This window comes from Coloeus monedula (genome assembly GCF_965178545.1).
Source record: "Coloeus monedula genome assembly, chromosome: 2".
Classification (NCBI taxonomy): Eukaryota; Metazoa; Chordata; class Aves; order Passeriformes; family Corvidae; genus Coloeus; species Coloeus monedula.
The window spans coordinates 88,285,817-88,303,287 of NC_138782.1; the positions used below are offsets into that span (position 1 = coordinate 88,285,817).

Here is a 17,471-nt window from a genome sequence, read left to right on the forward strand (position 1 = left end):
CAAGGCTTTTGCAAAGCAAGGCAGTCAATTCCTGTCCAAGCACCCTGTCTAAATTCTCTACACTCTAATTATTAAAGGTTCTTTTCAATTAGAAGTGCATTTTTTTTCCCACAGTTATTGCACTTTCTTGTAATAGGACACTGCACATCATATTTACCATTCTAAAGTTTCTAGAACAGATCCCAGCAGGAATTCTGGCTTGCACCTTGCACAGATGTTTTATCAGATTCCTGGTGGACAGAATTTCAAGGCCTTCCTTTGTGTGCAGTATTACAGTTGCCAAAGGTGCGGCCTGACAGCCAAATGCAACTTGCACTGTCATGAATTATAGTTCTGCCTGAAGAGAAAGATAATGAGGCTTCACATTGCCTCTGGTAAATACAAGGAATAAATAATTTTTGACCAGATCCTGCCATTTTTTCTTCTACCTGAACAATCTGTATTGCTAGTACTATTAAATGAAAGTCAGGAGAAAGACTACAAACCAAGGGATATTGTATTCCAGGTAAAAGGTATAAAAGTACCTGCAAATTATGAGCAGCCTTGGTGTTATGAAGTTATTCCCAGTGAACGTGGTCAGCCAGAGCTCCTTCCTGGTGTATCCAGTACCACTCATGTGCTAAGCTGAGGCAGACCACACCATAAACATTTCTCTACCTCACTGTGTACTTAATACTAGAACAAGTATATCCTAGAAATGTTAACTGAATTTTCATGGAAATAGGAAATTTGGCTTTTTGATCTGCTTACAAGTACCCCCAAGAGAAACTTAGGTGTTTTTTCCAGTGTAGTAACAAAATGACTGAAAAGGGAACAGTAAGAGCACAAAGGAATTGGTAATTTATTGAGAACTGAGTGCAGGCTATCCTAGAGGAGACTAAAATATCTGTCATCTGTCTGGTCAGAGAGTGAGAATTCCATAATAGTTCATACACATATCATAAGGTAACAACCATCAAGAATAAGAAAGACTTGTTAAACTAGAAGAGGATATTGGTTCAAGAAGAAATGGTGTATGTTTTCTATGAATAAATATAATGGGAAATTGAAGATCTTGGACTATTAGAGAGGAAAAGTTCCAGTACCTGTTGTTTTATAGGTGTGAGACTGAAAACAGTAACAAGGGGTAGGTAGACCAAGTTGTGTTAAGGTAGAGCTGTCCCGTTTATAAAACAGACTCTGTGACAGCAGGGTCTGACTTTGTTGATTTAGACAGTTCCCAGGGAAAAATGCAAAGCATTTAGATTTAGTAAGTAAGGTGCTATTAAACTGATGCCTCCAGAGCCAAATAAACTGTGAAAACCTTCTGAGGGTAGTCCAAGTCTGTTGTGAGTTATATGCAGGTTTTGAGAATTTTGCGTTCTCTGCTGCCATGTGTTCATTGCTCTTGCATCCATCTATGCAGATGTCCTAGATGAAGTCTCAAAAAGACACTGCTTTGGGAGCAATGAGCTGGTGGTTCTTGAGGGGAGCAAACATTCTTTTGGGAAAAACAATTGAACACATTATCTTTAAAAGTAAAAATAGCAAAACTTCCTTTGTTTTGTCCTCGTTCAGCAGTAGAACTATGCTGCAGCCCCAGCCTTCATCCCACAGCTCAGAAAAAAATCCCACATGCGGCATAAACCAGCTTTTCCTTGCACTGACCCCAAGTGACTCCCTCATTGCAGGATATCAACAAAACAGAATGCCAGCAGCAGCTGCTGTTTCTCAAAACGCTGTCAAGCTGTTGGCTAAAGTGCACTTTTTTGTCTATTAAAAGAAAATAAACTGAAATTTAAGAGGCATATAGCCAAGTGGGAGTAAGATGCAAATAGCAACTCAGTAATTGCAGTTGTAATTATTTTTTTGAAAATTTGTTTCTGAAATATCCAGGTGGAAAATGCACTTTATTGCTAGCATGGCCAGTCAGCCTCTAATCTTCAAATTTTAAAGTTAGTTCCAAATAGCTTGTAGACTTCCAGCCACAAGGCTGAATTAATGTGTGTTTGCAAGGTCACAAATTGAAGAATGAGGCTCATTTTATTTCAATGAATTTTAAAATTGACTGTGTGTTGCTTATAATGAAGGAATGGTGTTAGCATTTTCCTCACTGGGCAACCTTTGTTGTCAATATTTTCGAACAATGTTAGTGCTTTTGTTACCAGAGCACCTCCCTGTCTTACCAACATGACTTGTAGTTGAAGACAGCCCAAAGATCTTTTCTAGACCAGTCAGCAAAATTATTTCCAGAAACAGCATATATGATTTGAACATTTTAAGTTTGCACTCTTCTCTTCTCTTCTCTTCTCTTCTCTTCTCTTCTCTTCTCTTCTCTTCTCTTCTCTTCTCTTCTCTTCTCTTCGCAAATGTTCTGGCAAGTGAATTGGAACATGCCATTTAAGTAATTATCAGGATATTTTCAGGATAGTAGATGAGAAATCTGATTTATAATGCTTGGATTTACGTAGTGAATAAATAAAAGATGTATGGTTTGATTCTCATGGAAGGTTGTACTATGAAAGCCTTAGAATGAATGAGAATAAAACAAGTAGGTATTATAAATATATACAGAGCAGAGAATTTCAAAGGAATATGCTTGCAGAAAATAGAAAAATTGTCAAGTTTCAAACAGAAAGAGAAGCATGAATAGTTTTTAACCACTTTTCACCCAAGATTTTCATGTTATAGACTAGTGCAAGTAAAAAACCTATGGTTCAGTTCAATGGATATTTCACGTACATGTAATAGTTTATGAATGAGACGCTAATGTCTGTTTATTTGGGAATCAGGTATCTTTTAGAGCTTCAGTACATCATCATTTACCACAACGTTAATTATTGGAGAATGACAGACAGAAATGCCTTATTTTCCTGATGGTTTTGGTTGTTACCATTTATTTATGTTATGGCATTTACAAGTCCGTAGTCTGTTTCAGCATGTAGCTGTAATAAGCTAAAACTAAAAACCAGACATTTCCCTGTGGACTTCACAGAGTAAGAAAAATGTAGATTAAAGATGAAAGGACAGAAGGGAAAGAATATTCATCAGTATATTCATGGGTATATTTTGTACTTATTAGCAGCTGCCTCATTGGTGGCATAATTTATTCCAATGGCACATTTATGGTGTCACCATTCTAAATCTTTCATTTGAATATGTACAATTAATTTTGCAAGAATGATCTGTTATTCATGATGCAAATGTACCGTATGACAACTGCTTAACTCAGTGATGGATGAACTGTCTCATATTTTCTGTGGCATGTCATGGGGTAGGTGTGTGCAACTGCAGCAGAGAAGCTCAGAGAGTACACCGAGTTTGCATCCTGACATACCCCAAGGGCATTTGTCTGCCCAAACCCTCAGTAGAAGTCTATGAAACAGTGTCACCACACTTGAGAGGTGTCTGCTGTGACCTCAGTGGAATGATCTAGTGTCTCGTGTTGTTGAAATTAATTGCGGGTACTGTAGGAATGTTATGAGAAACAGCTGCAGCCCACACTTGGCCTTTGCTTTGTTAACGGTGATAAATAGATTCCTTAAAGAAATACTACAGTGTAAAAAGCAGTAACACTCAGGATGTGTGTATAACTATGTGGAGAGCCATGCAGAGCAGCAGATGAGCAAACTGGTCTTTCACCTTTGAAATATGCTTTACGTTCAAATAGTAATTGAGGCTAGAAATGAAAATCTGTATAAACTCATGCTAGCCCCCTCATTATTCCTGGTGTTTTAGATATGCACATACATATATAAAAATTAGAATCAGTCCTTCTGGTTTGCTTCTTGCATAGTACTCTTGAAAACTGAAAACCCCGCAACCACTAAACTATTCAAAGGCAAATGGAAAGTGCTGTTAGAGAAAAGTTGGCAAATGTTAGTAATTGTAAGGAGCTGAAAATAAGACTTCTATGAGACCTTTCTAAGACTAGAAATGGTTGAGAATTAAGAGGGAAGCTGTCATTATAAATAGAATAAGCACTTAATGCCATCTCTCTCCATGTTGTGTCATCTCTGCATAACTCTATTTCACTTAATGCAGAATCTCTTTCACATGGGTTCATGAGGACTACCCTACCTTGACATGTGTTATTCTTCCTAACTTACCTTCTTTAAGGATAAGTTGTCTTAAGACTTAAAATTAAAGTCATATATAACTCATACAACACCACTGACCATTTACAGAAATGTGATGCTAGAAATTCAACTTTGAAATTGACAGTGTGATCCAAGTGTCAGAATACATCCAATTTTTGGTCCTTGTTTGAATTTTTCCTTCAGATCTTTTGCTTCTGCATCTGTTAGTGTGTTTTATGACAGACAAAAAGATCATTGTTTCTCCACTCTTTTCTGACACCTGTTTTGGCATCTCTGAAATGAAAAGTTCAAGGAGAACCAGATCTGTCTTCTTGAAGGAGTAAAAATTTTTTTATAGAATTGCATGTTTCAAACCTATAGTTGGGGTGAAACAACATAATCCTTCAGTTGCTTAATTTTTACTTATTTTATTTTAGGGTGCACCTGGAATGAAGGGAGAAAAAGGTGACAGAGTAAGTCTGTTTAAAATCAGTTTTTATAATTATTTTTAAGTTAAATGCTGTGTCTTTAAAAGTACAAACACTTGCTAATAAAACACTTGTTTTGCATTTGATTATTTAGGGTGATATTGCTTCTCAAAACATGATGCGAGCAGTTGCAAGACAAGTTTGTGAACAACTGATAAATGGTAAACAGTGTTGCTTGCTTTGTTTCCCATACTAATTTACTACTTTGTTAAAAAGAGAAAACAGTGGTTGAAATTTGAAGTGACAGACGCTGGCCACAGAGCATGGTGAGAGCTTAACCAATCTGATAGCTGTCCAATGCAAATGATTTGGTGGAAAAAATGTAGCAGCAAGTTTTTGCCAGATCCAGAGGCTAGATAATCACAGAATAACAGAATAACAGAATAAACTGAGTTGGAACTAATCTGTGACCTTTGGAAATACATATTCAAGTCTAACATTCTAGTGATGTTCCCTTTGTCATTTTGGTCCAAAATGACTTCATCTTTGCAATAAAATCAGTATATATTTTCTCATTAAACATGTCTTATCTTCAAGAGAAGGGAATCAGTGAGAAAAAGGATGCTCACTGCAGATACCTTGCCAGCGGGGAAAGACAGATGAGTGATGGGTAAATACTGTGCACAGAATCAGTGGTGCTACGCAAGTAAAAACAATATTTATTTGGAGAAGGACTTTGAATTGAATTTCAGTCCTCTACTGCCACATAGTGCAGCTCTGCAGCCCATGAAGTTGTTCTCTATAGAGGCTTTCTCTCTGACGCTGTAGCAGTGCTTATGCTATCAGTAGACCTGCCAAGAAAGACAGAGGCAAATTTGTTTTAATATTGTATCTATTATAAGGGTAAGTGCTGCCTGAGGAAAACAGATATACCTGTTGTATCATTAAGAGTGCTTGTGCACAGGGAGGAGGACAGTATGTCCCTTAAAATGTCTGTGATGGTTGCTTATAAAAACAGGTCTATTAGTTACTCATCACAGAAGAAGGAAAGTTACATTCGTGAACGCATTAGGCTTACAAATAAGGATATCATACCCAAGATATTTTAATATCTCTTTGAGCATCGCCACCTTATTTTTTTCATGTTCAGCTGATCTCTTCAGTGTTATGCTAGGATTATACACATTATACTAATCAGGTGTGTCTCTCCATTCCTTCCTGCATAGTTTCAAAATGGTGTTTCTTTTGTTCACACATCCTTTTTTTTGGAAATGAAATTTTCCCATATGCAGAAGGTATATAGGTACAAGCCTGTGCATCCTACAGGCTTAAGAAAATGACTTCATTGACTGTGCTGCTAGCTCCACACATGAATAATTTATATTGCCTGTGGTAGCTGCAGAGCTCTGAAAGTATGTAGAAATGTGATACTACAGTTTTAGAAGTGGAGCAAGTCCTTTCTGTTCTTCAGAGTAAAAGCAACCTCTAAATAGAACTCTGAGAGTAAGAGTATTGCAAAAAAAAAAAAAAGCCTCTTTTTTTATTTTAATAGTTTGATGATAAATTTTTTTAATGTCATTGGCTTCCAGAATCTCCCTTATCTTTCCTCCCTGACTTCCTCCCTCCTCCATTTATGTTCAGCCTTCTTATCAGATGTTCATCTTAAGTCTTTCTAATTCATCTGTACTAATTTATTGAATGGGAACAAGAATAGGATTTAATTAAGAGAGATAATATTTTATTCCTTCCCACTCTGATAAAAGATTTGCACTCATTTCACATTTTTATTTTCTTTTGAAGGTCAAATGAGCCGGTTCAATCAAATGCTGAATCAAATCCCGAATGATTATTATTCAAACCGTAACCAGCCAGGTCCACCAGGTCCACCTGGCCCCCCAGGAGCTGCTGGGACAAGAGGAGAGCCTGGACCTGGAGGAAGACCAGGATTCCCAGGACCTCCTGGGGTCCAAGGACCACCTGGTGAAAGAGGTGAATAAATTCCAAGGCAGCTGTACTGTGGACATAGTGCAAGGGCTTCCAGAGGAGCAGTCTGCTCCCTTTACCATGTCAGACTAGGAAGCCCTGCTAGGCCATTGGGATTGCCTGAGGGACACTGGTGATCTGAAAGACAAGGTTAACTAGATCAGTGCTTTCCTTTGTCTGTCTTGCTCAGGTTTCATGAAATACAAATTGGTGTAACATTTTGGCTGCTGTCTGAGGCTTCCACATAATATCCCAGGAAAATATTCTCAGAATTCTTCTGGCACCAAACAGCTGCATCTTGAAAAGCTGTTTGGAGTAACACAACTCTTTGCAAAATAGAACACTGATTAAGAGAGAAAATGAGTCATTAGCACATATAAAATGTAGGAGTTGAAAGAATTAGATCAACATCCTTAGCTCTTTACAATATTCTGAGGGAGGGAAGCAACTGAACTGAATATGACCATATGGGTAAACCTACTTTATGGCTATCTTGGATCACTGCAATCACATGGGGTGTCTGTAGTGTCCTATGTTGTGTCCTTTGCTTATTTGAACTACTCTACTATAGCATAAGCTCAGTGCTGTTTTTTGCTTATATTTTATATACTCGTTAAAAAAGGCTAGGAATAAATCAAGGAATTCAGGAGAATTTCCTAAACTTTTTTCATTATAACTGTTCCTAAGAAAGTGTAACACATCCTTTATGGCAGAAGTATTAAAGATTGAAATATCTTCTCATTTTTAGTTTAAAATAATAGGGTTCTGTGGTGTTCTCAGTATCTCAAAACTTTTCTATGTTTGAGAAAATTTATTCATATTGTAACCTCTGCATCCTATTTTATTTTTAGGTTACTATATTTATATCCAAATTATTTTCCCAAGTTCACATTTGAACATCTCTAGAACATAAATTTTGACCACTCTTGTTGCATTAAATAATGGGAAGTAAATATTAATGTTAGTGAGAGAGTGTGAAGAAATATTTGTTGATGTGGTTTCCTTTCTTTGATTGTCATTGCCTTTTTATTATTCTGTAGGAATCCCTGGAGAGAAAGGTGAAAGAGGGAGTGGATCCCAAGGACCACGAGGTTTGCCAGGACCACCTGGTAAATATTTTTGGTTTAATCAGATTACAGAAAAGTAGGAGAAAAGCAAACATTTCTTCATAGAGAACGAGGCTAGATATGGTGAATGAACACCCTTTACTCTGTCCACTTCATGTTTTTGGCATGTATTAGCATTTACTCTAATAAATTTGTAGGAAACCCCAATAAAAATAGCAATTTAGAAAGACTTTTGGATGTAGCTAGTAGGTATTTATCTTTTAATTTAGTCATCTGGCGTGCTTGTTAATGTGAAAATGTGTTTCATGAAAATACATTGTCCAAATATTTGACAGATATTTTTCATAACTCTTATCAGATGATTCTTTTGTAGTACCTCGTTTTGTTTTTTTTTTTTTAACTTGCTGGACTACAAAATACTCCCACATGCAGAGTTACCAGATGATAGAGACAGATGATTTGACTATTAGTTTTGGGTTTTGTATCATGAAATTCTCTTTATGCCTTGGCATAAATCAGCTGCATCACTTGTTTCTGCTTGTAGTTTACTAGGCTAAAATGGTTTTTCATTACAGGACCATAATATGCTTGCAGCAAATTGTAGCCTCAGTTACTTGAAGCTGTACTTTTCTGCTAACCATAATAAGACTGGTTCCAAAACAAACATTACCTCATCTATCCTGGGGCTACTGGGCAGTATAATGGATGTACTCCTATATTTTAATTGAAATCCAGTGTGCTTGTCTAATCTAGTAGTTTCCCTTGAGATCATCATGTCTTACACAAACGGGAAATTAACCAGAGAATTCATTGATGTTTCTTTACTTGGCTCAAACCTTACTAAATTAGTTTCTAAGAATAAATACTTAAATAAGCCACACACAGAGAAGCAACTCATGATGAGTCACATTTCTAGATTTCTTTTGTTTTTCTTTCTGTTGACCCCCATACAGCAACAAAGTGCGAGTGCTTTCTCACCAAAGACAGCCTAGGCTGTGTAGTCTAGACAGAAGTATAGTTAACTGTTTTATCAAGATGGCTCTTAAAGAAAACAACCTCCCAACCTCTCAATTCTAAAATTAGGTCCACAAGGAGAATCTAGAACTGGTCCACCAGGCTCCACAGGATCACGAGGACCACCAGGGCCACCAGGCCGTCCTGGAAATGCGGGTATTCGGGGTCCCCCAGGGCCACCAGGATATTGTGATTCATCCCAGTGTGCTAGCATCCCTTACAATGGCCAAGGATTCCCAGGTAGGTTAGGAACAACTTAACCTTAACCTTGCCTTAAATAGCCGTCACAGATGTGGCTGTTCATATTGAGCTGCTTTACATGAGACAGTCCTGCTAATCTGAACGTACTGAGTCGGGAGGAGATGGTTGCCGTGAGCAGGCTTGCCTCATTGTGATGTGCAGTTATATGAGCAGCCAGTAAGACTTTGGTGTAGGATTACTTGATGTTATGCATGGTTTATTTTAAATAGGAAGTAGTGACTAAATATTGTAGTCTTGGTTTTTTTTTTTTTTTTTTAATGTAGATGGTTACTAGCTGGTAGTGTTGCTCATAGGATTTAAGTGACCAATTTCTTCTCTTCTTTTTTCCCCCTCTATCACCACCCCTTCCAATCGTCTTCAGAACAAGGTTGAATTCTCCATGTTTCTCTTGAAAAATTAAAGGAATGCTGTGGTTGGCAGTTTCCATGTGTCTCTTTTAGAGCCATGTCAGGATTATTTATACAAAATTGATTCCTGAAATAAAAATTTTCCACAAAGGAAATCCATTTAATGATAACAGTGCAGACAACTAAAAAGCACCACTGTCCTACAATATCTACCAAGTTAAACACCATGGAGTCTGATTAGCCCTGAGTCATTTAAGCCTTCCGCTTTGTGATGTAGCTCAAAACAGTAGGCTGCTTCTGCAACCAAAACAGGAAGGGTCATAGTGACCACCAATTTTTGACTGGAAAGATTCTAATATATTTTAACATGGGGATCCTGCAGGACCACAGTATTGTTAACAAATTAATATGTATGCCTTGCCAGATCTCAAAATCAGTGTATGTGATACTACTATTGGATATGGTTTGCTGTTAGTGTAATTGTGCATGTATCCATGAAAACAAAAAGAAAAGAATATATATATATATATATGTACACACTTGCAGACTCAGTGATACTGGTTAAAGAGCCAGGTGGTTGTGCAGATCTCACAAAAATTTATTATTTAAATGAAAAATAAAGAAAATTGTACCTGTGATTCAGCAGTGTTTTTTCTAGTAAGCAGCTATGTATACATATATAAATATATGCCTAAGACTTAACTGTTATGTATTTAGTTGGATGAAAGTATGTTTTTGCACATCAGATGGACTTTTTAAAAGACTAACATCATCTTTGACCTGTTTCAGGTTTCGGCTAACACATTTTCTAAGTCGCCAGTGCTGCTTACAGTTTGAATACATGAAAATCCTGTTTCTGAGATGTTTGCGCACGTGCTTATTAGAAAATGAGTCCGTATGGATATTTCACCACGGATATGGTTCTTGAACCATGTTGACCTCCTAGAACGGGGAGATACTTTTACTAACACAACTCGTGAATGAGATAAAGGACAGTGATATCAACTCATTAAGCCTATTGCATTTCAATAATAAAATAGACAGTCTTTCTTTTTTAAAAAATACCTAGACCACCAAAAACCTCAGTGGTGAAGGAGGCTTGTAAAACTACTAACCAGCAAAGGTAATGCCATTAGAAGAGAGAAAGATTTAACATGGAAAATGAGAAATAACTTATGTAAATAGTAAACTAATTGTGGCTTGTAAATGATTTGTATGGGACTGTATCCACTAAAATCTGTTAACAACTCTACGTGATACTTTTGCATAAAAGCCTGCTGCTGCTTGCTATATGCCAGAATAACATCTTTGACAACTTATGAAACCTACCTGTCTGTTGCTTGTTACCAACATGTCTGAATTGGGGCATATACCTTTTTTTTATGTGTAATCTTGTTGGACCTGTAACTGCAGTTATAAATACCAAAGTTTTATAATTATTTTTCTTCTGTTTTGCTGTAGTTTTTGGTGTTCCTGAAGCACCAGCTGTAACTCGGTTTGTTACGAGGAACAGCACGAGAAAGTGACATGTACTGTATATTGCCGCTGGTGATAGTTATGTCTACGCTTACTTTCCCATTCTCAGAGAAAATTAGTATATACCAAACCCATCTCTTCATTTTACCTGCTCCATGTCTTCTATTAATTATGCAGTTTAAAATAAAGCCCAATGCTTAGATTTACTGAATTAGCTGTAAAATAGTAATTTTATTTGATTTGCTTTGGTTTTGTTTGGGTTTTTTTAAATAGTTTTACCATGATTTGTCCCTTGCCTAATTTATGACTCTTTCTGCACTGTTTTGTGTATTATAAATACAAAGCCTTTCAAGATGAATTTTAAACCTTTTATTATTTTACTGCCAAAAAAGCATTCATGAGCAAAACTGAGAAACACCCCCAGTGAACTAATTATTTATATATTTATTATATGAAAATAAGGTTGAACTAACATTATGTAGACAGACTAACTTTCATTGCATATGTGGATTCAAAGACATGCGATAACTATTATGTTCAATCGGACAACTATTTTCAACCAGAACCATACGTGCCTGAAAGTGGACCCTATCAGCCTGAAGGTGAACCCTTTATAGTACCTATGGAGTCAGAAAGGAGAGAGGACGAGTATGAGGACTATGGAGTTGAAATGCATTCACCAGAATACCCTGAGCACATGCGCTGGAAAAGATCACTGTCAAGAAGTGCAAAAACAAAACCGTAAAAGATCTGTGTCTTGGTTTGGTTTGTTTTGGTTGGTGGTTTTTTTTGTTTTTTGCTGTGCTTGCATTTGCAGATACACACAGGGAGAGTGCAATATTGCCTTTTGCAATATGGCTTTCTGGTCTTTTCATATCAGACGCACCCCTGTTTTGTATCCTGCTTATGTGGGGATAGCAATGTGTGTATCCAAACACTTCATGTTGCTCTGGAAATGCTTGTAAAATACTGTTGCTTATAGTGGTTGCATACAGATTAAGGTGTGCATTCAGTTATCCCAGTGCTGCCTTTTCATTAAAATAATGTAAAAACAAATACATTAAAAAAAACCCAGAAAACAAAACAAAACAAAAATAACCACAGAGCTGTTGCAAATTTTCTAAGGACTTTCTGCTTGAGCTCTACATTTTTCTTCTTTTTCAAATGCATGTTTTCAGTTCAGTCAGATCACAGGTCTGCAATATCTAGTTAAAAAGAAACAAAAATTTCCCTCTCCTTCCAGTATCACTGTAATTTTCTTCTAAGTTACAATCTGCAGAGCATATACTGCTCTTATACATCTCCTCTAAACACCACAAACATTAAGTAGCTGAAATCATTGTATCAACTGGATACAGTTTAATAATGCCTGAAATCTCCTTGTTTGTAGACACAGTTACATTTATGCCAAATTGCAGTCAATCCTGCAGAGATGGAATTGCATGTTTATGTTGTATATTTAGTATGGATTTTTTTTCAGAATACAATGTTTCTTAGTTACCGAAAGCAGTTGGAAATTGTTTGCAAGACTATGGATATAGAATTGCTGCTTTTATATTTTAACTGCAAATTGTGAATTTCACTGCCTTATATTATTTATTTCTGAAATGAAAGAGGCATTTTTCAATAAAACTACTGAAAATTTATGTGTCTATTCATTTTTTGAAAGGCATTGTGGGACTAATATATTTGTATTGTATTAGTGTTATTTAGTCAATCATCTGAAAATGCCAGGTATCAAAAATTAATTAGAATGGGAATAGTCTAATAGGTATTTGGGCTGTGGTGGCTAGAGGTGGGTGGATGAAAGCAGGTAGATGCCTCCTCTGTCTGAGGTATGAATAACTTTAAAGAAATTCAGTCTGCAAGGCATTTGGTAAAGAAAATGAGATCAACTGTGAGGATTAATTGCTGTCTTTTGGGAGATTTCTGGTGGATGGCTGCTGCAGGTGAAGAGAGACTTTCCACCTGAGGAACTACTTGCACTGCAGAGAGTGCCTAAAGCTACATGACCTCTAATCCCTGGTGTGCTGTGAGCATTGTGGCAGTGCTGACATTAGCACGTAGCTTGTCCGAGGAAGTGGGGGTGTGGTGTTTGCTGAGTTCCATCCTTCTGGGACTATTTGTGAGCTGGCTCCTCCCTGCTTGGGAGGTATCTGTGTTCACACAAGCTCTGATCACACTGATGGCTGAGATGGAGCTTTACCTACAGAGGGTGATAAGAGTGACTGGGGAAAGAACAAGAGTGGGCCAGAAGAGTTACTTGCTAATTGAGGAGGAGAGAGTGGACTGGTGGTGGTCCTTCTTATCCACCATCTCTTAATTGTCTACCTTATAAGTAGAAATGGCTTTTGCCATAGGACCTGGAGCAAAGCCTTTTGACATAACTGGGAAATCTGGAGCTCTGTTTCTTAAGATCATGCAAGACATCTGTCACAGAAGTGAAGCTAGATGTTCAGGCTGGCTTCCTGATCACTGAATTGTACTCTGGGAAGCTACATGGCAAATTTTAGTGTCCACAAATGGAAATGACACAACTCCATAGACTGCCTGCCTGGTTATCAATGAAATGAAATGCAAACAAACAGCATTTCGAAGAGTGATCCTGATTACAGCCATATGCCTTTTAGACTGTAAGTGACTTCTTCTGGGTTGAACTGAGGAATGTTTAAAGAACAATCCGAGCTATTAAGTCTTTATGCTTTTTTCTAAGCGTTCAGAGTTGGTATCAAAAACGTTCTGCAGTTTCAAGTACGATAAAGAAAGGCATGTGTTTGGCAGAAAAGAAAAAGATACTGGTAGAAATTTGGAGAAGTTAATGAAAACATCTATCTGACTTGTATTTAAAAATAATGACATCTTGCATTGATCTCCCATCTGTCTTTTTTTGGCATTGTGTGTCTCTAGGACAAGTTTAACTAGATGCCCATGTCTTCATTTGAAAGATTCCTTTCTGTCCTCCAAACAGAAAATTTTACCTTATTTAAAGCATATATTTTAAATTACTTTTTATTTCTTCACAAAATACACCAAATGCATGCCAAGGATGCCTTGTTTTTTTTTTTTTTGTTCTTCATTGATACCAATCCTAATAGAGATACCACTGTTTGATGATCTGGTGGCCTGAAATATTTAAACATTCAATAAAACCTGAACTTATTGGTAGTCAATACATTTTTATGGACAAAATTCTGCTCTGTAGAATTACATCTGTAGATTTACATCTGCGGATCTGCAGGGTAGATGTAAGCTCTAGGTTATGTGCTCCCTGCAGTCACAGAATTGTGAAGTATGAGTCGTGACCATCTGTGTACTTGAGATAAGTGCTGATAAGCATTTATGTTTCATTTAAAAATCCCCATGATCCCCAAAGCTGATTAACACTTCTTTCACCTGTTTGACATGAGCCAGGTTTCTGACAGTACATTTTGAAGCAAAAAGAACTTTCACTGGCCCATCCAGAATATTAAGAGAATACTTTAGGTGTTTGGGCAGCTTATAAATGAGTGTTTACTGTTTGAGGCCAACAACGAAGAAAACTTATTTCCAGGAATTCTCAGGGGAATGACTCTCAGGAGGTGGTAGGGCTACTGATGACACTTCTGGGAAAGCTGTTGCAAAGCTGAGCCAAAGAAATACTGGAAAAATACAGATTCAATGTAAATACAAACAGATTTCAGTCCTTGAATATCTCATACAAACTGAGCAGTTTATATAGTCTGGCAGTTTTAAAGAAGGAAATTGTTTGAAAGCTGAATTTTAATTGCATACACATCTCCTCTCATTTTGGCAAAAACTATGGATGCAAACAAGCAGGTGGGAAAGGGTTGCTGCTTGCTTGAAATCAGTATGGAGCATTTCATAGGCTGAGGGAGTTGAGCTTGTTCAGCCTGGAGAAGAGATGACTGAAAGAGGATCTCATCACTGTCAGTATCTGAAGGGAGGGTGTCAAGAGGAAGTTTCCAGGCTGTGCTCGGTGGTGCCAAGCAACAGGACAAGAGGCAATGGGCAAAAACTGTTGTACAGAAAGTTCTATCTGAATATGAAGAAGACTTTATTCTTTACTTGTTAATGACTGAGCACCAGAACAGATTGCCCAGAAAGAGTGTGGAGTCTCCCTGACTGGAGACATTTAAGAACCATCTGGACAAAATCCTGTGCCATGTACTCTGGGATGACCCTGAGCAGGTCATCCCTGAGGCTGGACCACATGACTCACTGTGATCCCTTCCAAACTTACCCATTCTGTGACTGTGATTCTGTGTTTACAGAGAGGAACTTAATGAAGACAGTCATTGTCCCACACATCTCTGCTCAGAGAGCAAAGTCTTTGCATTTCTGATAGCATGGATAGCAAAACTGCAAAAATACCCAGAGAACATTACTGATTTATGGAGGCTAAATATTGTGATAATGCATCACTGCTGAGATCTTTGTGCAATAGTGGGCAAAAATGGAGTGAAGGAAAGGATGTAAGAGTGCTGTCCTTCAGTGTTACTTTTGCCATGGTTTTGCAGTAGTCTCTTGAATGCCCTAGTGCTGACTGCTCAGAGAGACTTATAAAAGGAGACGATAAAGGGACAATAACTGATTTGGCCAAAGAGTTTCAGAAAACAACGCAAGCCATTGATCTTTGTTCCCATGAAGGCCCCTCTTTGTATTAAGAAAAGTAAAAAAAAAATATATTAGTGATAACTTGATCAATCTCTACAGATCTTAAAGGCAATAATTCTGATTAGCAAGTTTTGAAAATAAATTATTCTGTGGAAAACACATTAAAGAAGGCACACAATTCTTGAGGTTGCCCTTGCTCTTATGAAGTGAAATGATGTGTTGGCATTTTTTGACTGCAGCTCAGACCACAGCTACAAATGGGAGAACATTTTGGGAAGATGTTGCCCTGCAAGAATAAGAATTGTTTTCATGTCAGTTTTTAAATAAGAATGAACACATTTTGTATAATTTTATTTTTAATGTACCATTGAACCTACTGATATGAAGGTAGTTGTATTTCTGGTCTTCAAAGTCAAAAAGATCAGACCAGCTTATAGCCATCAAGAAAACACAGCTTCTGATAAAGGGTTTGTTTCCTTCAGTATCCTGCAGAAAGCCTCAAATTTTTGCCTTGACCAACTAATAAAAAATGCTTACTGATCACTTTCACGTTCTGGAAAAGGAGTTGGGGATTAAAAGAAATCCTCTTGAATGCTTCTCCACATCTGAACATTTTTTAGATGACATTCAGCTAAAAAGAATAGAATCCAACAGTGATTTTAGTGCTCGTACACTATTGGCATCTGAAAAAAAAATGCTCAGTTGCACTTTCATTGATTTGTGCTTAATATGTTTCCACTTTATTGTTTTAGTTTGTTTGTTCAATCATTGAGCTAACTGTGACAATTACACCTCAGACAGTGATTGTGAAATTCTCTTGTGTGATCAGCTATGTTTTTTCCACCGAATTAATGAGGTCTCATTTGTAGTCCTGCTTTGAGTGAACAAATCTGTACTCTAAGCTTGGGGATTCAGAAAGACCTTAGTAATCAGATATTTTCCTTTTGATGAGGAAATGCAGCAAGACTGTATTAAGATGTCACACAAGTGCTGGTCTCAGTTTCATTTCTGTGTCAGCTTTGTGGTTATGAATTTATTCATCCCTGAACACTCCTGTTTGTTTCTGAACAGTTTGTAAAGAATAGTTTTGTGCCCAGTTTGACTCCCCCTGCCTGTCACTCCTCTATAGGCAGTCCAGGATGTCTTGAGGTTTTTATTCATTACCACTGTACATTTTCTTTGCAAAACTCATATTTATTGCTTCCTGGGCCCTTGCAAGCTACTCGATGGATTTTCAAGTGTTCCTAAAGTTTTAAGAACGTGTCATATCTGGGTGTTTACTTTGAGACACCTGTTGATCTCTGAGTTTCAGAAAGCAATATGGCCCTAATAACTTGGCCTCTTTAACCAGCCTTGTTATCTTCCAAGTCACTACAAAGATTATTTTTATAGTATCAAATATTGAATATATAATGAAAATGGGACAGAGAAGAAATAAAATACTTTCTGTTTCTCATTTTCAGAGCGTGTTATCCCTGTCAAGTTTTGAAGTTAAAAATAATGAAGCAGATTTATTTTCTTCCTTGATCTATAATGAAAGTAGACAAGCTTCAGATGCACAGGAAATACCAGAAAGAAGAAAACAAAAGCTGTATCTTTTTCCTTTAGAGAGGGCACATATCCAGGGCCTACTGTCATGAACTTCACCAGAATTATTGGTCTCTGAGCAAAAAAGAGAACTCCAGTATTGTTTAAAAACAAGTATTCCTGTCTGGGATAAGAAGTATATAAAACTGATAAATACTTTGAGTAATACCCATTTTGCAGCTGCCAAACAGAAAAAGATATGAGACATTTATCAGTTTTAGTGCCCTGATGTTTATGCCTCGTAGCAACCTCTACAGGAAAATTGCAACACTTCATTTAATGTTTGCAGCTTTGGGTTCTGTTCATGACAATGAACAGAGCAAAGTAGCTAAGATTACTGTACACTGTACAGGAGCGGTTTTCTCTCTCATATTATGCCAACATGTCCTGCCTGGCACGGTGTTCCTTCCCTTCTTCCGTGCCCTCTTTCCTCCCTGAAGCTTATGAGCTGTTCCCCACTCTAAAGGCCTCCTGCCTGTTTAGCTCCAGGAAATATGAAGGATAAGGACACGTTACAGCTAGTTCATCTGGGCAAGGCCGAGGTGGTGCAGGGGCTGGAGCACCTGCTGATTGCAAGAGCTGGGCTTGTTTAGCCTGGCAAAGTAAAGTCTGGCAGTCAGAGATCCCTCTGCTGTC

The 17,471-nt window shown here is 37.4% G+C and overlaps 1 protein-coding gene across 1 annotated transcript in view; it reads left to right on the plus strand.

The window, feature by feature from the left end:
- Nucleotides 1-12,261, plus strand: part of COL12A1 (collagen type XII alpha 1 chain) — a 100,956-nt gene extending 88,695 nt beyond the window's left edge. Inside the window, exons 61-66 of the mRNA XM_082302941.1 lie at nucleotides 4,496-4,531; nucleotides 4,641-4,707; nucleotides 6,287-6,475; nucleotides 7,510-7,578; nucleotides 8,620-8,790; nucleotides 11,198-12,261. Of these exons, the coding sequence (XP_082159067.1) occupies nucleotides 4,496-4,531; nucleotides 4,641-4,707; nucleotides 6,287-6,475; nucleotides 7,510-7,578; nucleotides 8,620-8,790; nucleotides 11,198-11,379 (714 nt within the window). The 3' untranslated portion in view covers nucleotides 11,380-12,261. The remainder of the gene's footprint in view (nucleotides 1-4,495; nucleotides 4,532-4,640; nucleotides 4,708-6,286; nucleotides 6,476-7,509; nucleotides 7,579-8,619; nucleotides 8,791-11,197) is intronic.
- The last annotated feature ends 5,210 nt before the right edge of the window (nucleotides 12,262-17,471 follow it).